Raw genomic sequence first — 22,500 nt, 5'->3', positions numbered from 1 at the left:
GTGTGTGTGTGTTTGTTTGTGTGTGTCTGTGTGTGACTCTGTTTGTGTGTGTGTGTGTGTGTTTGTTTGTGTGTGTGTGTGTGACTCTGTTTGTGTGTGTGTGTGTGTGTGTGTCTGTGTGTGACTCTGTTTGTGTGTGTGTCTGTGTCTGTGTGTTGTGTGTGTCTGTGTGTGACTCTGTTTGTGTGTGTGTGTGTGTGTTTGTTTGTGTGTGTCTGTGTGTGACTCTGTTTGTGTGTGTGTGTGTGTGTGTTTGTTTGTGTGTGTCTGTGTGTGACTCTGTTTGTGTGTGTGTGTGTGTGTGTTTGTTTGTGTGTGTCTGTGTGTGACTCTGTTTGTGTGTGTGTCTGTGTCTGTCTGTGTGTGTGTGTGTGTGTGTGTGTGTCTGTGTCAGCCCTACCTGACTCTGTCTGTCTCTGATCGTTCATTGGCTCTCCTCTCCTCCAATCAGAGCCAGCTGCTGGAGTCGGCCCTCCGGATGGTGACAGGCCACGCCCCCGTGACCTCTGACCTCACAGCTTCAGGTCTGCAGGTCACTCACCTGCCGGACGCTGCAGGTAAACACCTCTGGAGTCTCTCCAGACAGTTTGGGGGCTGGAAAGAAACGCAGCGGAGAAAGAAAGAAAGAAAGAAAGAAAGAAAGGAAAGAAAGAAAGAAAGAGAAAGAAAAAGAAAAAATAGAGACTTTTGGAGACAGTCTGCGGTGGCCAATCAGAGGGTTGTACAGCGGTGTGAGAGTCCCGTACAGGAAACTAAGTCTTTGTTGCTTTTTTTCCAAAAGTTTTTTGTGGAGATGAAGCTGCCTTCATGTGCAGTTGGAAACCTCATAATTGCCTCATAAAGGTGAAAAACAGGACTTGCTGGGTCTCTATGATCTGTCCTGTTCATGGTAGCCTACTCATGGACATTGCGTCATCACATGCTGTAGTGGGGGGGGGGGTCTGGTGTTGGCTCGTTAGGCCACCGCATATAAGAGATGAGGGGACAACATCAGGAGTAGCCTACACACACCACAACAACAAGAACATAACTCTGGTGGATGTGGACCATAACACATGAGTTGTTGCACAAAAGTTGCAACTTTTTTTGTATAGTTCTTAAAAATACAAAAATTAATAAAAAGGAAACTTGTTTTGGGGAGAATAATAATTATTACTATTAATTAATTACTCTGGGCTGAGATTTCCTAGGAACCAGAAAGGCTCAGGATGATGATGTTGGTCTAATATGAAAACAGCTGGTGGATTTAAGACACAAAATAATAATTTATTGAATGAATCAAATATGAACATATTGATCTTTACATTGTTAGTTAATGTCCTATCCTGGGCTGGGACACACACACACACACACACACTGAGGTGTGTTGATGGTCTGAGGTGTGGGATTGTGTTAGTAATGAAAATGTGATAGGGAGCCCCAGCTGTCAATCAATGTCTTCCAGTGATGCGGGCCCCTGATTGGACCAGGCCTGTAAGCAACCGCGTACCCTGCTTACCGACAGTTAGGCATCTGAGTCACTCAATTCTCATTGGATTGGTAGTGTTAAATGGATTGTATTTATAAAGCTCTGTTCTCGTCTGAAGGACTACTCAGAGCTCTTAACATAGAACAGGAACCATTCACACACTGAGGCTGCTGGACAAGGAGCCTCCTGCTCATCACACACACACTCACACACATTTACACTCCATCACATACACACTCACACACATTTACACTCCATCACACACACACTCACACACATTTACACTCCATCACACACACACTCACACACATTTACACTCCATCACACACACACTCACACACATTTACACTCCATCACACACACACTCACACACATTTACACTCCATCAGATACACACTCACACACATTTACACTCCATCACACACACACTCACACACATTTACACTCCATCAGATACACACTCACACACATTTACACTCCATCACACACACACACTCACACACATTTACACTCCATCAGACACACACTCACACACATTTACACTCCATCACACACACACTCACACACATTTACACTCCATCAGATACACACTCACACACATTTACACTCCATCACACACACACACTCACACACATTTACACTCCATCACACACACACTCACACACATTTACACTCCATCACACACACACTCACACACATTTACACTCCATCACACACACACACTCACACACATTTACACTCCATCACACACACACTCACACACATTTACACTCCATCACACACACACTCACACACATTTACACTCTGATGGAGCAGCATCGGGGGGGCAACTCGGGGTTCAGGGTCTGGCCCAAGGACACTTGGACATGGGACTGCAGGGTCAGGGATCAAACCACCAACCTTCAGATTAATTTCATGCCCTGCCCCTGCAGGACTACAGGAGACACCAGCTCAGACTGATTCGGGACCACATATGGAGGTGGTCTAGCTCCAGTTTGAGTGTTCACACTACTGACTCAGATTTGGGCCACTGACGCAGCCTCAGAGCGCTGAGTGTCTCTGCCGACAGTCGGAGGTTATGAGGCGTTGCGACCAGCAGGTGGCGGCGGCGTCTCTCTGACGCATGATGGGATGTGCTGTTGCCGTGGAAACACCCAGCTCACACACTCTGATGCAGCAGAACAGATCAGTGTGTGCTTCTGTTTGCAGCTGCAGGCTATTTTTAGTATCTCTCTTTCTCTTCTCTCGCTTTACTACGGTGTGTGTGTGTGTGTGTGTGTGTGTGTGTGTGTGTGTGTGTGTGTGTGTGTGTGTGTGTGTGTGTGTGTGTGTGTGTGTGTGTGTGTGTGTGTGTGTGTGTGTGTGTGTGTTGCTAACCCTCTTCATTTACTGTTTTTGGTCAAATTTGACCTGACAGTTTTAACTCTATTTTTTCATTTATTGATTTATTTGACAGGGACCATGCATATTATGAACATAGTTGTATAAAAACACCATGTAAATATGCCAGAATTAGTTAAAATAACTACTTTCCATCTGCAGTCCCTGCTGCTCCAACTGTCCAGTCCAACTGCTCTTATTCTAACATAATTGACAATAAAAATGACAAAAAGTATTTTTAATAGAACATTTATTGTAAAATAACCTTATTAGAACATTAACATCTACGATGTGTGTGTGCGTGCATTTGTGTGCGAACATTGGTCGTTCACATGCACAAGTGGCAACATGGCAACAAGAACTGTGTGTGTCTGTCTGTCTGAGGGTGTGTGTGTGTTTCTGTGTGTGTTGTGTGTGTGTGTGTGTGTGTGTGTGTGTGTCTGTCTGTAGGTGTGTGTTTGTGTTTCTGTGTGTGTGCGTGCGTGCATGTGTGTGAGAACATTGGTGGTTCACATGCACAAATTGCAGTCATGGTGCAGTGTCCCTTGCAAATGGAAGCTTTGCACCTGTGAATGGGTACACAAGCACAGGAGTGTTGTTGTGGGGGTAGTTGTTGGAGTGTGTGTGTGTGTGTGTGTGTGTGTGTGTGTGTGTGTGTGTGTGTGTGTGTGTGTGTGTGTGTGTGTGTGTGTGTGTGTGTGTGTGTGTGTGTGTGTGTGTGTGTGTGTGTGTGTGTGGAGATGTCTTTCATCTCCTGGATGAAAATTATACTTTTTCCCATTTATTTCCTATGGCGGTCATTTTTTACTGTAAACAAAGTTGTATAAATTGCTCAAAATTTCTAGAAGGTAGTCCCAATGAATGCTATGTTACGGTGGCCCTGAGAGGCCACAGCACGCACTAATAAGACTTGTGTTGTCCTATTGTTGCATGCTGTGGCCTCTCAGGGCCACCGTACTATGTGTTCAAGGCAAGGCAGCTTTATCTGTAGAGCACATTTCAGCAACAGGGCAATTCAAAGTGCTTTACATAAAACATTAAAGAGCAGTTAGAAAACAATTAAAAAACAAATTAAAACATTAAAAGACAAGAATAAAATTGATAGTGCAGTATAAGAATTTAATAATTATTAAAGTATACTTAATAAAAAGTATTAAATTCATAAAGTCTCTCGTCTCCTCGTTGGTCCTCTTCCATCTGTCTTTGACGCCTGTCATGTGTGCAGACAGAGAGGAAATACTGGGAGGAAATGGACTACAACTTCTTCTTCTTCTTCTTCGTTTTGTGGCGGGTTGCAACCATAAAATGACCTAAAACTTCATCACAATTCATTAATTTATTCGGCAAATAACGTTTCCATAAGCCGTATATATATATATATATATATATATATATATATATATATATATATATATATATATATATATATATATATATATATATATCGATCAAGAGAAAATCTGATGAGACCGAACGGATTTCCTTTGAGTCGATATTCATGAAATTCAGTCGATCGTTTCCATGACGACACTTTTCATTCAAGATCACTTAATTCAGATAAAAACGTGTGGATGGAAACATAGCTAGTGTTGACTCCACATTATCAAAACAATAATCCTCTATAATCCCCCTGACCTCTGACCTCTGACCTCTGCCCCAGATACTCCAGCAGGCTGTGGCTCACTCAGACGCGCTGAATGTCTTTTTAATGTCTGCTTTCTTCTCTCTCCGTCAGGAAATGTCCTTAGCAACCAGAAGCAAGGTTCCTCGGCAACCAGAGCTCCCGCCGCCTCCGTGGAGACTGGCCCAGTTGCCATGGCAACACCCCACCGTGACCGACGGCCAGAGCAAATCAGGTGAAGGAGGGGGGAGGGGGTTTCTTTGGGTGCGAGCGTGACCGTTTTGTTAAACAGAGACAGAATCCTGCAGTGTGTGTGTGTGTCTCTGTGTGTGTTTTATGCATATTTATAAACATTGTTGTATAAAAACACCAAGTAAATATGCCAGAATTAGTAAAAATAAGTAGTTATATAGCACTTTTCATCTGCAGTCTCTAGGCAGGTGACATAGGACTAACATAGAGACGTGCAGTCTGTAGGCATTATGTCCAAATTACTGATGATTATTGATCTAAAATCTAAGTCTGAAGATATTTTGTTAAAGCACTAATAGTCAACCGTAGAATATCGCCACAATATCGATATCGAGTTATTTGGTCAAGAATATCGTGATATCTGATTTTCTCTGTAGCCCAGCCCTACATACGATGCACACTGCACACATAATTCGGGTGATATATGAATGTCAGATGGTTGCAGAAGTGACTCTGATCTGTGTTTTTTGGTTATTATTTATAAAGAAATGGCAGAGCAGATTCTGAGAACAAATCCAGTGTGGCAGAGTTTACATTTTTAGGATGTAAATTGAGGGAGCAAAAGCAGTATCAGCTCCAAATATCGGCTCAAGAAAATCCATTTGGGTGGATCCCTAATCTAGGACGACAGCACCAACATAAGAACTATCTCGGTATCCTTTAACCTTTTCCAAAAACAGACAGTTGGCTGTTTCTGTTGAGTGATTGGCCCTGAACCCACATTGCATAGAGTGGACTGAATTATTGCTTTTATTGAGATGTTGAATCAGTAATGTAGCCACCCATTTCTCAGATATTTTAGAAACAAAAGGCAGAATACTGATTGGCCGATAATCGGCCATATCTGATCTTTCACCTGATTTAAAACTGGGTGTGACCAGGGCCAACTTCCATGCTGATGGCACAATGGATTGTCTTACGGACTGATTAATTAAATGTGTAATAGGCTGTATAAGGGTCTCTTTGTGCCTTTTAAGGCCGTAGATATCCATGACCTTAGAATCTGTTAAGCCACTGATGGTATTTGCTACGTCTGTTTCAGTTATTTGTTGCAGGTGAAAAATCGTCTGTGCATAATTAATGCACAGCATACATAATTAGGTGCAAGTAGAGTAGCTAGGTGAATTAAAATGTTGGATTATTTCATGAACAGAGCCTTGAAAGAAGGTGTTTAGTTCTGTAGATACGATGGTGGGACTGTGACTCGTTCAGTGTTCATTTTAAGCTCTGTTTTCTACCAGTCAGCTTGTTGACGGTTTGCCATACCTTCCTCCCATTTCCTCTCGCCTCTTCAATCGTATCAATGAGAGCGAGAGAGAGTCGGAGCGAACGAGGCTGCTGCTTCCTCACGTCCTCGCAGCGCGGTTGCCAGGCGCGTTTCCATGGCAACACACAGTATCCATCAGCATGTGTCTGTGTGAGAGAGAGGGAGACAGAGAGAGAGAGAGAGAGAGAGAGAGAGAGAGAGAGGGGTGAAATCTGCCTAGCAACACACAGATGTGTTTTTCCTTCATGTCTCTGCAGCAGAACACCAGTTCACCAATTCATCTATAGATTATTGTCTGTATTAAAGAGACAGTGGTGTGGTTGTATGACCTCCTTCTCCATAATCAGTGGGTTTTATATCTATTATCTGGGCTCTCTTCAAAGCCACCATGGACCATGTGTGTGTCTGATGGAACAACAATCTGTGAACCTGGTCCAGTATTAAACCAGAACCAGGCTGTAATGTAACCCTACAGGACTAATGTTCAGCAGCAGTTAGAGTCACTAAAAGTTCTGTTGTTGCTGCTGACAGACTCACATTATTATTCTAAGTGTCTGACAACATTATGGGATGGATCCCTACAGAGATAGACCTTTTAGTTAAAGAGTAAGATCCTTTTAGTTTAACATGAAACAGCCCCGAAATCACCATCACCAAACTACACCAGACTCCATGTAAATAATCAGGACATTTATCATCGTAAAACACACTTCATTCAAAGTGGACAGAAACTAAATAAAACTATCAAAAGCTGTCTTGGTTCATCTTTCCACTGTTCCAACAATCACCACTCTGGTTTGGTTGAAATAAACCCTTAATTCACCCATTTACATGTGGAGATATGCTGGCTCTATACACGCTAAAAGTCCTGATTATTTACATGGAGTCTGGTGGAGATATGCTGGCTCTATACACGCTAAAAGTCCTGATTATTTACATGGAGTCTGGTGGAGATATGCTGGCTCTATACACGCTAAAAGTCCTGATTATTTACATGGAGTCTGGTGGAGATATGCTGGCTCTATATCTATATCTTACTCTTCAACTAAAAGCTCTATCTCTGTAGGTCTATCGTCATATAGTGGCGTCATAAGCTGCAGTGTGAAGGGCGGGGGGTTGCGATTACGTCACTTACTCTACCAGGTGGCATTCCTAGAAAGGGGGAGGGGTACGCTATCCAAAATTCCTCAGCTTCTCTGGAGGCATGCAGAGGAAGAAAAAAAAAACAGCGCAGACCCTCCCCCCCCCTCCCTTCCTCTCTCCTCTCAGCTGCAGCAGCAGCAGCAGGAACAATAACCTGAGAGCAGAGCAGAGCAGCCACTGCAGTCCGTTCCTCTCCGGCGTCGTTTCCGAGCTCTGAGCAGAGAGGAGAGAGGGAGGGAGCCGGGCAGAGGGAAGACATGTCTTCCCCCCAGCTCTCCTCGTCCCGCAGACAGTCATGTTATCTGTGCGACCTGCCCCGCATGCCCTGGGCCATGATCTGGGACTTCACCGAGCCCGTGTGCCGCGGCTGCGTCAACTACGAGGGCGCGGACCGCATCGAGTTTGTCATCGAGACGACCCGCCACCTGAAGCGTGCTCACGGCTTCCAGGAGGCACGATCGCCCACGGGAGCACCGGGGCAGCCGCAGCCCGGCGTGGCGAAGAGCCAGGCGCTGTTACTGAGCGGGAAAGAGCCGGTGGGGCAGCCTCAGCAGCCTGGCGTGGACCGGTACTCTCTCGGCGCCGATAACCGGGCTCGGTTTGACTACAGCAGGCTGCCCAACGGACTCGGCGCGCCCAACGGTTTCAAATCGAACGAAGGACCGCCCGAGTTGAACCGGCAGAGCCCGAACTCGAGCCGGCAGAGCCCGAACTCGAGGAGCAGGACCCACGGCGGGCTGGTGCCGGCCCCGGGACCGATGAATGTGCCGCCGAGCCTGCTTCCTCAGACCGCATCGCACGGAAGAGCCGCGCCGCACAGCTCAGCGGTTGGCGAGCCCGGCACGAAGCGGGAAACTGAGCAGCAGGAGCGCGAGCTGAAGGAGAAGCAGCGCAACGTGGAGACTCTGGCCGAGCTGAGCGACAGCCTGCGGAACCGGCAGGACGAGTGGGCCGGCAAACCCAAGCCCGTGAGGGACACGCTGGTCGCTTTATCCGGCTGTATCCCGTTCGACGTGCGCTTCAAGAAGGACCACGCGCTGCTCGGGAGAGTCTTCGCCTTCGACGCCGTGTGCAAACCGGGCATGGAGCACGAGCTGAAGATCTTCGTGGAGTACCCCAGCGGCTCCGGGAACGTGTTCTCAAGCGCCTCGGGGGTGGCCAAGCAGATGTACCAGGACTGCATGAAGGACTTCGGGAGAGGGTTGTCCTCTGGGTTTAAATACCTGGAGTACGAGAAGAAGCACGGCTCGGGGGACTGGCGCCTGCTGGGGGATTTATTACCGGAGTCCCTTCGCTTCTTTAAGGAGGGAGTAGGGGGAGACATGCTGCCGCAGCCCTACGTCGACAGCAGCTTCCCGCTGCTGCCCACCTCCCTGGTGCTGCCCGGCCGAGCTCTGGCGTCAGGCAGCGGGAGCGGCGGCGGCGGCGGCGCCAGAGGTGGCGTGAGGAAGAGGAGAGCGTCCCCGGAGCCGGAGGAGGAACAGCAGAGACAGCAGTGGATCAACAGCCAGACCGAAGCGCTCAAACTCTCCATGGCGGCCGGTTCTTTCCCCTCCGGCCGCGCCACGCCCCCAGATCCCTCCGCCGCCGCTGCCGCTCCTCCTCTTCCTCCTCTGCAGAACGGACAGTCCCCCATGGCGGCGCTCATGTCAGTCGCGGACACGCTCGTGAACGCGCAGCACTCCCCCAACAACAAGGACGGAGACTCTGTGCACTCCACCACCTCCTCCTCCAGACACAACAACGGCAGCAGCAGCAGTCCCGTCTCCTCGCCTGGCTCCTCCGTGTCCGGACAGAGGCGCCTCTCCTCGCGCAACGGAGACCTCGGGATGACCGCCACGCCACAGCAGGACCAGCACGTGCCCGATTCCCCCACCATGGCGAACAGCGGGCCTCTGTGCTGCACCATCTGCCACGAACGGTTAGAAGACACCCACTTCGTGCAGTGTCCCTCTGCGCCGAACCACAAGTTCTGCTTCCCGTGCTCCAGAGAGAGCATCAAGGCCCAGGGAGCCTCTGGCGAGGTATACTGCCCCAGCGGGGAGAAGTGCCCGCTGGTCGGCTCCAACGTGCCCTGGGCCTTCATGCAGGGGGAGATAGCAACCATCCTGGCTGGAGATGTGAAGGTAAAGAAGGAGAGAGACCCCTGAGAAGGAAGAAGAGGAAGGACTTTCTGTCTGCTTTCACTTCAGGAACACACTGATGTGAAACAGTCTGCAGCTGAGCCTCAACACGTTCTGTCAGTGGAGATAATTCATCTTAAATGGTAACTTTAAGGTTTGTTTTTGTTTTTTTCAACCTGGACCCTATATTTCCATGTTTTTGTGACTGACTGATGGAAATAATCATCTTTTGAAATTCATCCTGTATTAATCAAGAGAAGTAAGAAAGAGTAACTGTAAGATCATTTTTGTTTAACGTGAAACAGCCCTGAAATCCCCCATCACCATCACCCACCAGACTCCATGTAAATAATCAGGACTTTTATCATCGTAAAACACACTTCATTCAAAGTGGACAGTAACTAAATAAAACTACCAAAAGCCGTCTTGGTTCATCTTTCCACTGTTCCAACAATCACCACTCTGGTTTGGTTGAAATTAACCCTTAATTCATCCATTTACATGTGGAGATATGCTGGCTCTATACACGCTAAAAGTCCTGATTATTTACATGGAGTCTGGTGGAGATATGCTGGCTCTATACACGCTAAAAGTCCTGATTATTTACATGGAGTCTGGTGGAGATATGCTGGCTCTATACACGCTAAAAGTCCTGATTATTTACATGGAGTCTGGTGGAGATATGCTGGCTCTATACACGCTAAAAGTCCTGATTATTTACATGGAGTCTGGTGGAGTTTGGTGATGGTGATTTTGGGGCTGTTTCATGTTAAACTAAAAGGATTTTACTCTTTAACTAAAAGCTCTATCTCTGTAGGGATCCATCCCATAACGTTGTCAGACTCTTAGAATAATAATCTGAGTCTGTCAGCAGCAACAACAGAACTTTGAGTCTTTTCTAAATTATTAAACTGTGTGATGTAATGATGAGCATCCGCCGTGTGTGTCTCTGCTGACAGACGGAGCTGTAACGTTTAAATGTTCTACGTGTGGATGTTTCGGCGTGTTAGTGTCGTGGGGGAGGTGACGGGGGTGTGAACAGTGATGTTGTGTTTAACGGACAGATTCAGAGAGAAGTGAAGCTTAAATAATCCATTTAATAAGGTCTGGGCGGGAAAACGGGGAACTTTTAACAAGAAGACGGACCTATACACAAGGGTTTTGTAATTTTCCAGCTTGACTTCCAACAAAACATCACACACACACACACACACACACAACACACACACACACACACACCGACAGACATACACACACACAGACACACACACACACACACACGACAGACACACACACCACAGACACACACACACACACACACAGACAGACACACACACACACACACACACACACACACACACACACACCGACAGACACACACACACACGACAGACACACACACACACACGACAGACAGACACACACACACACACACACACACACACACACACACACCGACAGACACACACACCGACACACACACACACACACACACACACACACACCCAACACCACACACACACACACACACACAAAACACACACACCGACAGACAGACACACACACACACACACACACACACCGACGACAGACAGACACACACACACACACACACACACACACAGACAGACAGACAGACAACACACACACAGACACACAAGCAGACAGACACAAACAGACACAAACAGACACACACAGACAGACACACTAACACACACACACACACACACACACACAACACACACACACACAGACACACACACACACACACACACAACACACACACACACACACAGACACACACACACAGACAGACACAGACACACACACACACACACACACACACACAACACAGACAGACACACACACAGACAGACACAGACACACAGACAGACACAGACACACACACAGACACACACACACACACACCCACAGACAGACACACTCAGACACAACCGTCATTGTCGAAAAAAAAAACTAAGTTTTTATTTTTTTTAATGAATTTTTTAACTATGTATTTGATTTTTTTTTTAGATCCTTTTTTAATTTAGATTTTTTTTAAATTTGATTCTTTTTACTGTAATTTATTTTTGTGATTTTATTTCTTTTTATAATTTAAGATTTTTTTATTTTTTTTTTACTGCAATAAATTAGTTTTTCTTCTTTACATGTCCGATTTGGGTCTTTCTGTTTTAGACTTTTAGATAATTAGGTATTTTGTGATTGAACATGATGAACAGATGAACATTTGATTTTGTAACGTGCCTTGGAGCTCAGTCAGTTGTAATAAATTTCATTGGTATGAAACTTTTCTTTGTTTCTGACTGAACACACGGAGCTTTATTTTGAAATCTCTGCAGACATTTCCTGTCTGGAGAGTCTATGTTAAAGGAATACGCCACCGTTAGTTCTTATCACGGTCTCCCCTGGCTGTAGATAGGTGGGCCAACGCATTGTTTGTCTCAGTGTAATTATGTTGTTTTTTTGTCTTTTGTTGGCTCACTTTTACTCACAACATGCTAACCGGCAACATAGGATTCCATTCACTATGCTAAGCTAACTAGCGGCAGCGCTGCCGGTGTTTCACCGGACTAAAACAATGCATGCACAAAAAATGCGTTGGCCCACCTATCTACAGCTAGAGGAGACCCCACCTATCTACAGCTAGAGGAGACCCCACCTATCTACAGCTAGGGAGGACCCCCACCTATCTACAGCTAGAGGGAGACCCCACCTATCTACAGCTAGGGGGAGACCCCACCTATCTACAGCTAGAGGAGACCCCACCTATCTACAGCTAGGGGGAGACCCCACCTATCTACAGCTAGAGGAGACCCCACCTATCTACAGCTAGAGGAGACCTCACCTATCTACAGCTAGGGGAGACCCCACCTATCTACAGCTAGAGGAGACCCCACCTATCTACAGCTAGGGGAGACCCCACCTATCTACAGCTAGAGGACACCCCACCTATCTACAGCTAGTGGAGACCCCACCTATCTACAGCTAGGGAGACCCCACCTATCTACAGCTAGAGGAGACCCCACCTATCTACAGCTAGGGGAGACCCCACCTATCTACAGCTAGAGGAGACCTCACCTATCTACAGCTAGTGGAGACCCCACCTCATCTACAGCTAGGGGACCCCACCTATCTACAGCTAGAGGAGACCTCACCCATTTACAGCTAGAGGAGACCCCACCTATCTACAGCGAGAGGAGACCCCACCTATCTACAGCTAGAGGGAGACCCCACCTATCTACAGCTAGAGGAGACCCCACCTATCTACAGCTAGGGGAGACCCCACATCTTACAGCTAGGGGAGACCCCACCTATCTACAGCTAGAGGAGACCCCACCTATCTACAGCTAGAGGAGACCCCACCTATCTACAGCTAGAGGAGACCCCACCTATCTACAGCTAGAGGAGACCCCACCTATCTACAGCTAGAGGAGACCCCACCTATCTACAGCTAGAGGAGACCCCCCCTATCTACAGCTAGAGGAGACCCCACCTATCTACAGCTAGAGGAGACCCCACCTATCTACAGCTAGAGGAGACCCCCCCTATCTACAGCTAGAGGAGACCCCCCCTATCTACAGCTAGAGGAGACCATGATAAGACCTATTTCAACAAACCGTGTCGTATTCCTTTAAAGGGGGGCTGTCTGGAGAGTTTATGGTAAGGGGGGGGGGGCTGTCTGGAGAGTTTATGGTGAAGGGGTGCTGTGCAGTTTGGGCCATTTCTAATAACTCTCGTGTTACTTCCCCTTTAAAGTCTGGAGAGTTTATCTTATTTATGTCATATCTTCAACGTTTTAGACTGTGTGTGTCTCTGTATATATATATATATGTGTGTGTGTATATATATGTGTGTGTGTGTGTGTGTGTGTGTATATATATATATACATACATACATACATACATACATACATACATACATACACACATACACATATATATATAATGTGTATGTATGTGTGTATGTATGTATGTATATATATGTGTATGTATGTATGTGTGTGTGTGTGTGTGTGTGTGTGTGTGTGTGTATCTGATTGTAGTCTGACTTCTTTAGCTTTAAGTATTTTGATTTATGTAATATCTTCTCTAGCTTCTCCAACCTTTAAGACAGATATGGAGATAATAACGCTCCAAAATGATTATTATTTCATGTAAACCTTTCATCTTCTTAAAGGAAGAACCCTTTAAACCCACAACTACAACAACAACAACACAACAACAAGACCTCAAGTCTTCCACAAACCGAGAGAAAACCCCGGATTAGAGCCGCCCCCCATACCACCGCAGGGGGACCCAGGGTCCCAGAGTTTCTGTCTGAACTTTATTATTAGGGCTGGGCAAGTTAACGCGTTATTATCGCGTTAACTCATTCATTCATTAACGCCGACAATTATTTTGTCGCGCATTAACGCTGTTTTTATTATTTCTTTTATTGTTGTAAAAGTCTGTTGATCACAGGCTTTTATTTTGAAAATGTTTGAACTAATGTTATGGCACTTTCGTTCATATGGCAGAACATTTAAAGTATACTATACACTACTTTTGAATTCATTATTGGATTTTGCGCATAACAATGCGATTAATCACGATTAAAATTTGTAATCGTTGTCCAGCCCTATTAATTACTTTAATATCGCTCCAGCCCTACACTGGTTAGGGTGTATGTCTCAGTACTGTTTACAGGAGTATTTGTTAGTAGCTGTATTATTGTAGTAGTCTGAGTACTTTTGGGAGTTTTGGTTTTTTGCTGCATTGCAGTTTTTCTCTTTGAGCAACAACACACACCTGGGAGTGTGTGTGTGTGTGTGTGTGTGTGTGTGTGTGTGTGTGTGTGTGTGTGTGTGTGTGTGTGTGTGTGTGTGTGTGTGTGTGTGTGTGTGTGTGTGTGTGTGTGTGTGTGTGTGTGTGTGTGTGTGTGTGTGTGTGTGTGTGTGTGTGTGTGTGTGTGTGTGTGTGAGAGAGACAGTGATGGTTATGGTGCCCTTGACTCAGTGCAGCAGCTCACAGTATGCATGCTAATGCACACACACACACACACACACACACACACTGTGGGGACTCCAGGGTGCTTCCTAAGGAGACGCCACAGTGTGTGTGTGTCTGAGTGTCTGTGTGTGTGTGTGTCTGTCTGAGTCTGTGTGTGTGTGTGTGTGTGTGTGTGTCTGTCTCTGTGTGTGTGTGTGTGTGTGTGTGTGTGTGTGTGTTTGTGTGTCCTGAGTCTGTCTGTGTGTGTGTGTGTGTGTGTGTGTGTGTGCCTGAGTCTGTCTGTGTGTGTGTGTGTGTGTGTGTGTGTGTGTGTGTGTGTGTCTGTGTGTGTGTGTGTGTTGCCTGAGTCTGTCTGTGTGTGTGTGTGTGTGTGTGTCTGTGTAACAGCGTTGGCAGAGACAGAGTATCTTTTTGGCGGCGACTCCATTTATAGACGATGATGTCAGCACTATCTTTCTCCCAGCATGCCTCACTTCACTCCCCCCTCTGACACCTCCCTCCCTCCCTCCCTCCCTCCTTTCCTTTCCTCGCCTTCAATTCAAAGTAGCTTTATTTACACGGGAAACACACGTTTACGTTGCCAAAAGTGTGAAATCAAAGAGGAACATGTAAATACAAGAAGTCCAGATGTACGAGATAAACACAGCTGGGGGACACTGATATATACAATACAATATACAGGGGTCCTATAAACACAAATACACAATGTTAAAACACACACAGACCGAACGGCATTATTTACAACTAGAGCTGCAAAGATTAATTGTTTAATCGATTAGTTGTCAACTCTTAAATTAATCGCCACAAATTAATCTTTGATTCCAGCGTGTTAAATATGAATATTGTTCTAGTGTCTTCTCTCCTCTGTGACAGGAAACTGAACATCTTTGAGTTGTGGACAAATAAGAGACATTTGAGGACGTCATCTTGGGCTTTTTGGGAAACTCTGATCCACATTTTTCACCATTTTCTGACATTTTATAGACCAAGCTCTAGAAAAAAATCAACAGATTAATTGACTATGAAAATAATAATAACAATAACAACCATACGCTACACATACACAGATACAGACAGCTTGCTCAGCCCCAAACTAAGATACAATATCCTGGATAATTAATAATTTACATCCAAATAAAGAGCAACTGGAGCAGTTTGTTTTAAGATGAAATCCTGATGTCCTGAAGCGAGGGATTGAGATTATTCGCTTCACAAGAAGCTTGGTATTTAAATCATCTGCGTCCAACTTCTTTGAGAATTTGGGGGACAAAGAAAAAGGGATAAAGTCTGAGTGGATATGAAGACGATTAAAACAAACAGGCTCAGAAACAGACACACAAAGACACACACTGCACACAGACACACTGCACACAGACACACTGCACACAGACACACTGCACACAGACACACACACATTCAGACACACTGCACACAGACACACTGCACACAGACACACTGCACACACACAGGCACACACACACAGAGGCTCACAAACACACACACATTCAGACACACTGCACACAGGCGCGCACACATTCAGACACACAAAGACACACATTCAGACACACAAAGACACACATTCAGACACACAAAGACACACATTCAGACACAGACACACATTCAGACACACAGGCACACACACATTCAGACACACACACAGGCACACACACAGGCACACACAGACACACACACACACACAGACAGACACACACACATACAGACACACACACAGGCACACACAGGCACACACACACAGGCACACACAGACACACACACACACACGGACACACACACAGACAGACACACATTCAGACACACAAAGACACACACACACAGTCAGACACACACACACACACAGACAGGATGATCTGATGAGCTCTGCTGCTCTCTGCTGGTTTGATTCAGAGATGACTGGTATCACAGAGGGGCTCCTGGTGTTTCCACGGCAACCCAGCCAGCTGCAGGAAGTCACCAGCAGACCTCCGCCAATCACAGTCAGGCGGCAGCGAGGAGAGCCAATGAGATGCTGAGGGAGATGAGACGTTTGAGGACGGAGATGAAGACGCTGATGAACGTGAGTACAGATGGATGGATAGGTAGTTAGGTAGATAGATAGAGAGAGAGATAGGTAGAGAGGTAGGTAGGTAGGTAGATAGAGAGAGAGATAGGTAGAGAGGTAGGTAGGTAGGTAGATAGAGAGAGAGAGAGATAGGTAGAGAGGTAGTTGTGGGTAGGTAGGATAGAGAGGATGAAGTGAAAGAAGCAAATGGGACAATGGACACAGTAGGATCACCGGAATGAATCAGAGAACACCGAGAGACCGGACTAGGACCACCACCACCAACCACCATCCCATAGACCTGCGACCAACCACTACACCCTCCCACCAACCCACAGACTGGATCGAACATTCCCAGTCCCAACACACTGAGTCCCAACAAACCCACTCCCAGTCCCCTCAAAGACCTTTCCAACATTCCCAGTCCCATCCAAACCGTTTACAATCCCAAATGTCTCATTCCCAGTCCCAACATAATCAGTCCCATCAGACCCAGGCCCAGTTCTCCCAGCAGCCCCAGCAGTCCCAGACCCAGTCCTCCCAGCAGCCCCATCAGACCCAGGCCCAGTTCTCCCAGCAGCCCCATCAGACCCAGGCCCAGCAGCCCCATCAGACCCAGGCCCAGTTCTCCCAGCAGCCCCATCAGACCCAGCCCCAGTCCTCCCAGCAGCCCCATCAGACCCAGACCCAGTTCTCCCAGCAGCCCCATCAGACCCAGTTCTCCCAGCAGCCCCATCAGACCCAGGCCCAGCAGCCCCATCAGACCCAGGCCCAGTTCTCCCAGCAGCCCCATCAGTCCCAGACCCAGTTCTCCCAGCAGCCCCATCAGACCCAGTTCTCCCAGCATCCCCATCAGACCCAGGCCCAGTTCTCCCAGCAGCCCCATCAGACCCAGACCCAGTCCTCCCAGCAGCCCCATCAGACCCAGTTCTCCCAGCAGCCCCATCAGTCCCAGACCCAGTTCTCCCAGCAGCCCCATCAGACCCAGTTCTCCCAGCATCCCCGTCAGACCCAGGTCCAGTCCTACCAGCAGCCCCATCAGACCCAGACCCAGTTCTCCCAGCAGCCCCATCAGACCCAGGTCCAGTCCTCCCAGCAGCCCCATCAGACCCAGACCCAGTTCTCCCAGCAGCCCCATCAGACCCAGGTCCAGTCCTCCCAGCAGCCCCATCAGACCCAGGCCCAGTCCTCCCAGCATCCCCGGAGGAGGCCCGTGGTTCGGTCCATGTTGGAGGAGGCAGGTCTGGTTCTGCGTCGGGTCCAGAGACAGAAGAAGGTTTTGGAGGAGAACCTGGACTCTCTGAGGAGAGCCAAGACCGGAGAGGTTCTGCACTGCCAGCTGGAGGCGCTGGCTGCTAACAGGTAGCTAATGCTAACAGGCTGGCTGCTAACAGGTAGCTAATGCTAACAGGCTGGCTGCTAACAGGTAGCTAATGATTACAGGCTGGCTGCTAACAGGTAGCTAATGCTAACAGGCTGGCTGCTAACAGGTAGCTAATGATTACAGGCTGGCTGCTAACAGGTAGCTAATGCTAACAGGCTGGCTGCTAACAGGTAGCTAATGATTACAGGCTGGCTGCTAACAGGTAGCTAATGATTACAGGCTGGCTGCTAACAGGTAGCTAATGATTACAGGCTGGCTGCTAACAGGTAGCTAATGCTAACAGGCTGGCTGCTAACAGGTAGCTAATGATTACAGGCTGGCTGCTAACAGGTAGCTAATGCTAACAGGCTGGCTGCTAACAGGTAGCTAATGAAACAAGCCTGTCTATTAGTTATGTTTTATTTCTGTGTCATTTTGGCCCATCCCACCTGGGATTATAAGACACCACAAACTTACTTATTTAACAAACATCTTCCTGTCGCATATACAAATCTTTTGAAGAAATACATGAATACAAATATATACACATACACACACACACATACATATATGTATATACATAAATATATATACACACACAACACACAAACAACAAATTCTCATCTACAGTTCATCTCGATAAAGAGCTTTTTTCCTCTCCTCCAGGCTTTATCTAGATAACTGGCTAATTTATATGTTTCATATGTGAACAGCCATCTCAGTCTTTGAGCATCATCCATATTTACCAAATCAATCAACACATGGGACAGATCTGTTTTTCCTCTTCTACATTATATATCTATATATGTGTATATATACTGTATATATGTATGTATGTATGTGTGTGTGTGTGTGTGTGTGTGTGTGTGTGTGTGTGTGTGTATATACACTCACCTAAAGAATAATTAGGAACACCATACTAAGACCGTGTTTGACCCCCTTTCTCCTCCAGAACTGCCTTAATTCTTGGTGGCATTGATCCAACAAGGTGCTGGAAGCATTCTTTAGAAATGATGTCCCATATTGAGAGGAGAGGGTCTTGCAGTTGATGGAGATTTGGGGGATGCACATCCAGGGCACCAAGCTCCCGTTCCACCACATCCCAAAGATGTTCTATTGGGTTGAGATCTGGTGACTGTGGGGGCCATTTTAGGACAGTGAACTCATTGTCATGTTCAAGAAATCAATCTGAAATGATGTGAGCTTTGTGACCTGGTGCATTATCCTGCTGGGAGTATCCATCAGAGGATGGTCCATGGTGGTCATAAAGGGAGGACATGGTCAGAAACAAGGCTCAGGTAGGCTGTGGCATTTAAACAATGCCCAATTGGTACTAAGGGGTCTAAAGTGTGCCAAGAAAACATCCCCCACACCATTACACCCCCACCACCACCAGCCTGCCCAGTGGTAACCAGGCATGATGGATCCATGTTCTCATTCTGTTTACGCCAAATTCTGACTCTACCATCTGAATGTCTCAACAGAAATCGAGACTCATCAGACCAGGCAACATTTTTACAGTCTTCAACAGTCCAATTTTGGTGAGCTCGTGCTAATTGTAGCCTCATGTTCCTATTGTTAGTGGAGATGAGTGGTACCTGGGGGGGTCTTCTGCTGGTGTAGCCTCATGTTCCTATTGTTAGAGGAGATGAGTGGTACCTGGGGGGTCTTCTGCTGGTGTAGCCTCATGTTCCTATTGTTAGAGGAGATGAGTGGTACCTGGGGGCTTCTGCTGGTGTAGCCTCATGTTCCTATTGTTAGAGGAGATGAGTGGTACCTGGGGGGTCTTCTGCTGGTGTAGCCTCATGTTCCTATTGTTAGAGGAGATGAGTGGTACCTGGGGGGGTCTTCTGCTGGTGTAGCCTCATGTTCCTATTGTTAGAGGAGATGAGTGGTACCTGGGGGGTCTTCTGCTGGTGTAGCCTCATGTTCCTATTGTCAGAGGAGATGAGTGGTACCTGGGGGGGTCTTCTGCTGGTGTAGCCTCATGTTCCTATTGTTAGAGGAGATGAGTGGTACCTGGGGGTCTTCTGCTGGTGCAGCCTCATGTTCCTATTGTTAGTGGAGATGAGTGGTACCTGGGGGGTCTTCTGCTGGTGTAGCCTCATGTTCCTATTGTTAGTGGAGATGGTGTGTACCTGGGGGGTCTTCTGCTGGTGTAGCCTCATGTTCCTATTGTTAGAGGAGATGCGTGTACCTGGGGGGTCTTCTGCTGGTGTAGCCTCATGTTCCTATTGTTAGAGGAGATGAGTGGTACCTGGGGGGGTCTTCTGCTGGTGTAGCCTCATGTTCCTATTGTTAGAGGAGATGAGTGGTACCTGGGGGGTCTTCTGCTGGTGTAGCCTCATGTTCCTATTGTTAGAAGAGATGAGTGGTACCTGGGGGGTCTTCTGCTGGTGTAGCCTCATGTTCCTATTGTTAGTGGAGATGAGTGGTACCCGGGGGGTCTTCTGCTGGTTTAGCCTCATGTTCCTATTGTTAGAGGAGATGAGTGGTACCTGGGGGGTCTTCTGCTGGTGTAGCCTCATGTTCCTATTGTTAGTGGAGATGAGTGGTACCTGGGGGGTCTTCTGCTGGTGTAGCCTCATGTTCCTATTGTTAGAGGAGATGAGTGGTACCTGGGGGGTCTTCTGCTGGTGTAGCCTCATGTTCCTATTGTTAGTGGAGATGAGTGGTACCTGGGGGGGGGTCTTCTGCTGGTGTAGCCTCATGTTCCTATTGGTAGTGGAGATGAGTGGTACCTGGGGGGGTCTTCTGCTGGTGTAGCCTCATGTTCCTATTGTTAGAGGAGATGAGTGGTACCTGGGGGGGTCTTCTGCTGGTGTAGCCTCATGTTCCTATTGTTAGAGGAGATGAGAGGTACCCGGGGGGGTCTTCTGCTGGTGTAGCCTCATGTTCCTATTGTTAGAGGAGATGAGTGGTACCCCGGGGGGGTCTTCTGCTGGTGTAGCCCATCCACCTCAAGGTTGTTCGATTTGTGGCTTCACAAATGCTTTGCTGCAGACCTCGGTGGTAACGAGTGGTTATTTGAGTCAAAGTTGATCTTCTATCAGCTGGAATCAGTCGGCCCATTCTCCTCTGACCTCTAGCATCAACAAGGCATTTCCCCCCCCCCCCCTCAGGACTGCAGCATCCTGGATGTTTTTCCTTTTTCAGACCATTCTTTGTAAACCGTAGAAATGGTTGTGGGTGAGAATCCCAGTAACTGAGCAGACCAGCCGTCTGGCACCAACAACCAGGCCACGCTCAGCGTTACTGAGATCACCTTTCGTTCCCATTCTGACATTCAGTTTGGAGTTCAGGAGATTGTATGTGTGTGTGTGTGTGTGTGTGTGTGTGTGTGTGTGTGTGTGTGTGTGTGTGTGTGATAGTGAATTAAATATATATATATATCTGTTCCTCTGCAGAGACTTGACGGAGGAGGTCCGGATCAAGAAGACGGTGGACGCCTGGATCACCTCTTCAACCAAACACATCCAGGTGAGCAAACACCTGGGACACACCTGGAGGTCAATCCAGTGGCTGGTTCAGATGAGGTTTATTCACTGCGTAGTGGAGACAGAAGCTCTCAAGTCGTTGTAGTTCTCTCTGACCAGAATGAGTTCTTATACAAAGTTAGAGAAAGCAACAGAACCTCAGAAGGCATTCACTCCCCAAACTGTCTGGGCAGGTTTACAGAGACCCATTACAGCATGGGTCAGCGTCTTCTAGAAACACTAAATACTTATAGAAGTATGAACCTGAGCTTTAAAACCTGGGGACTACATTACCCACAGTGCATCTCTGACTCTTTCTCCTCCTCCTTCCTCAAAACATACAATTATTCGCTCAGAAATGAGGCAAATATATCTCTCTCTGAAGATAATCACACACACACAGACACATACACTGACACACACGCACAGAGACACACTAGGGACTACATTACCCACAGTGCATCTCTTCCTTCTCCTGTGTTTAGGCCGAGATGTCCTTGGAGGATGCTGCCATCGAACACTCGGCGGCGGTGACATCACAGCAGAGGGCTGCTGAAAGCTCCGCCCACAAAGGTCGGGGGAGGCCAGTGAGCGCGCTCAGAGGAACAGGAAGTAGGATTGCTGCGGCGAGTCTTACGACAGGAAGTAAGCCTGTGGCGGGGAGAGGAAGAAGAAGAGGACAGACAGCTGGACATAGACTGGTCAGTCTTGATTTGAACGTAAAGGTTAAAATAATGGACGTAGCATCCCCCTCTCCCTCTCTCTCCTCCCTCTGTCTCTCTTTCTCTCTCTCTCTATCCTCTCTCTCTCTCTATCCTCCCTCTCTCTCTATCCTCCCTCTCTCTCTATCCTCTCTCTATCCTCTCTCTCTCTATCCCCTCTCTCTCTATCCTCTCTCTCTCTCTATCCCTCTCTCTCTCTATCCTCTCTCTCTCTCTCCTCCCTCTCTCTCTATCCTCTCTCTCTCTCTATCCTCTCTCTCTCTCTATCCTCCTCTCTCTCTCTCTTCTCTCTCTCTCTCTCTCCTCTCTCTATCCTCTCTCTCTCTATCCCTCTCTCTCTCTATCCTCTCTCTCTCTCTATCCTCTCTCTCTCTATCCTCTCTCTCTCTATCCTCCCTCTCTCTCTACCCCTCCTCTCTCTCTCTCTATCCTCTCTCTCTCTATCCTCTCTCTCTCTATCCTCCCTCTCTCTCTCTCTCTCTCCTTCCCTCCCTCTCTATCCTCCCTCTCTCTATCCCTCTCTTCTTCTCTATCTCCCTCTCTCTTCCCTCTCTCTATCCCTCTCTCTCTATCCTCCTCTCTCTCTATCCTCTCTCTCTCTCTATCCTCTCTCTCTC

The 22,500-nt window shown here is 47.3% G+C and overlaps 2 protein-coding genes across 2 annotated transcripts in view; both read left to right on the top strand.

Moving 5' to 3' along the window:
• kiaa0586 (KIAA0586 ortholog) overlaps window positions 1-22,500 on the top strand; it is a gene marked incomplete at its 3' end in the record, with an annotated part of 47,734 nt that overhangs the window by 7,375 nt on the left and 17,859 nt on the right. The window contains 6 exon segments of the mRNA XM_039785466.1: window positions 452-557; window positions 4,584-4,704; window positions 16,169-16,337; window positions 16,789-17,684; window positions 21,093-21,165; window positions 21,647-21,862. Of these exon segments, the coding sequence (XP_039641400.1) occupies window positions 452-557; window positions 4,584-4,704; window positions 16,169-16,337; window positions 16,789-17,684; window positions 21,093-21,165; window positions 21,647-21,862 (1,581 nt within the window).
• irf2bpl (interferon regulatory factor 2 binding protein-like) lies at window positions 7,271-9,613 on the top strand. The gene has a single exon (XM_039785549.1). It carries the CDS (start codon window positions 7,389-7,391, stop codon window positions 9,279-9,281), a length of 1,893 nt encoding a protein of 630 aa, XP_039641483.1. The 5' UTR covers window positions 7,271-7,388; the 3' UTR covers window positions 9,282-9,613.

Source organism: Perca fluviatilis, chromosome 20 (genome assembly GCF_010015445.1).
Source record: "Perca fluviatilis chromosome 20, GENO_Pfluv_1.0, whole genome shotgun sequence".
In the NCBI taxonomy this organism is placed as follows: domain Eukaryota; kingdom Metazoa; phylum Chordata; class Actinopteri; order Perciformes; family Percidae; genus Perca; species Perca fluviatilis.
Note: the sequence above shows the minus strand (reverse complement) of the source record. Positions and strands in the feature narration are given on the sequence as shown.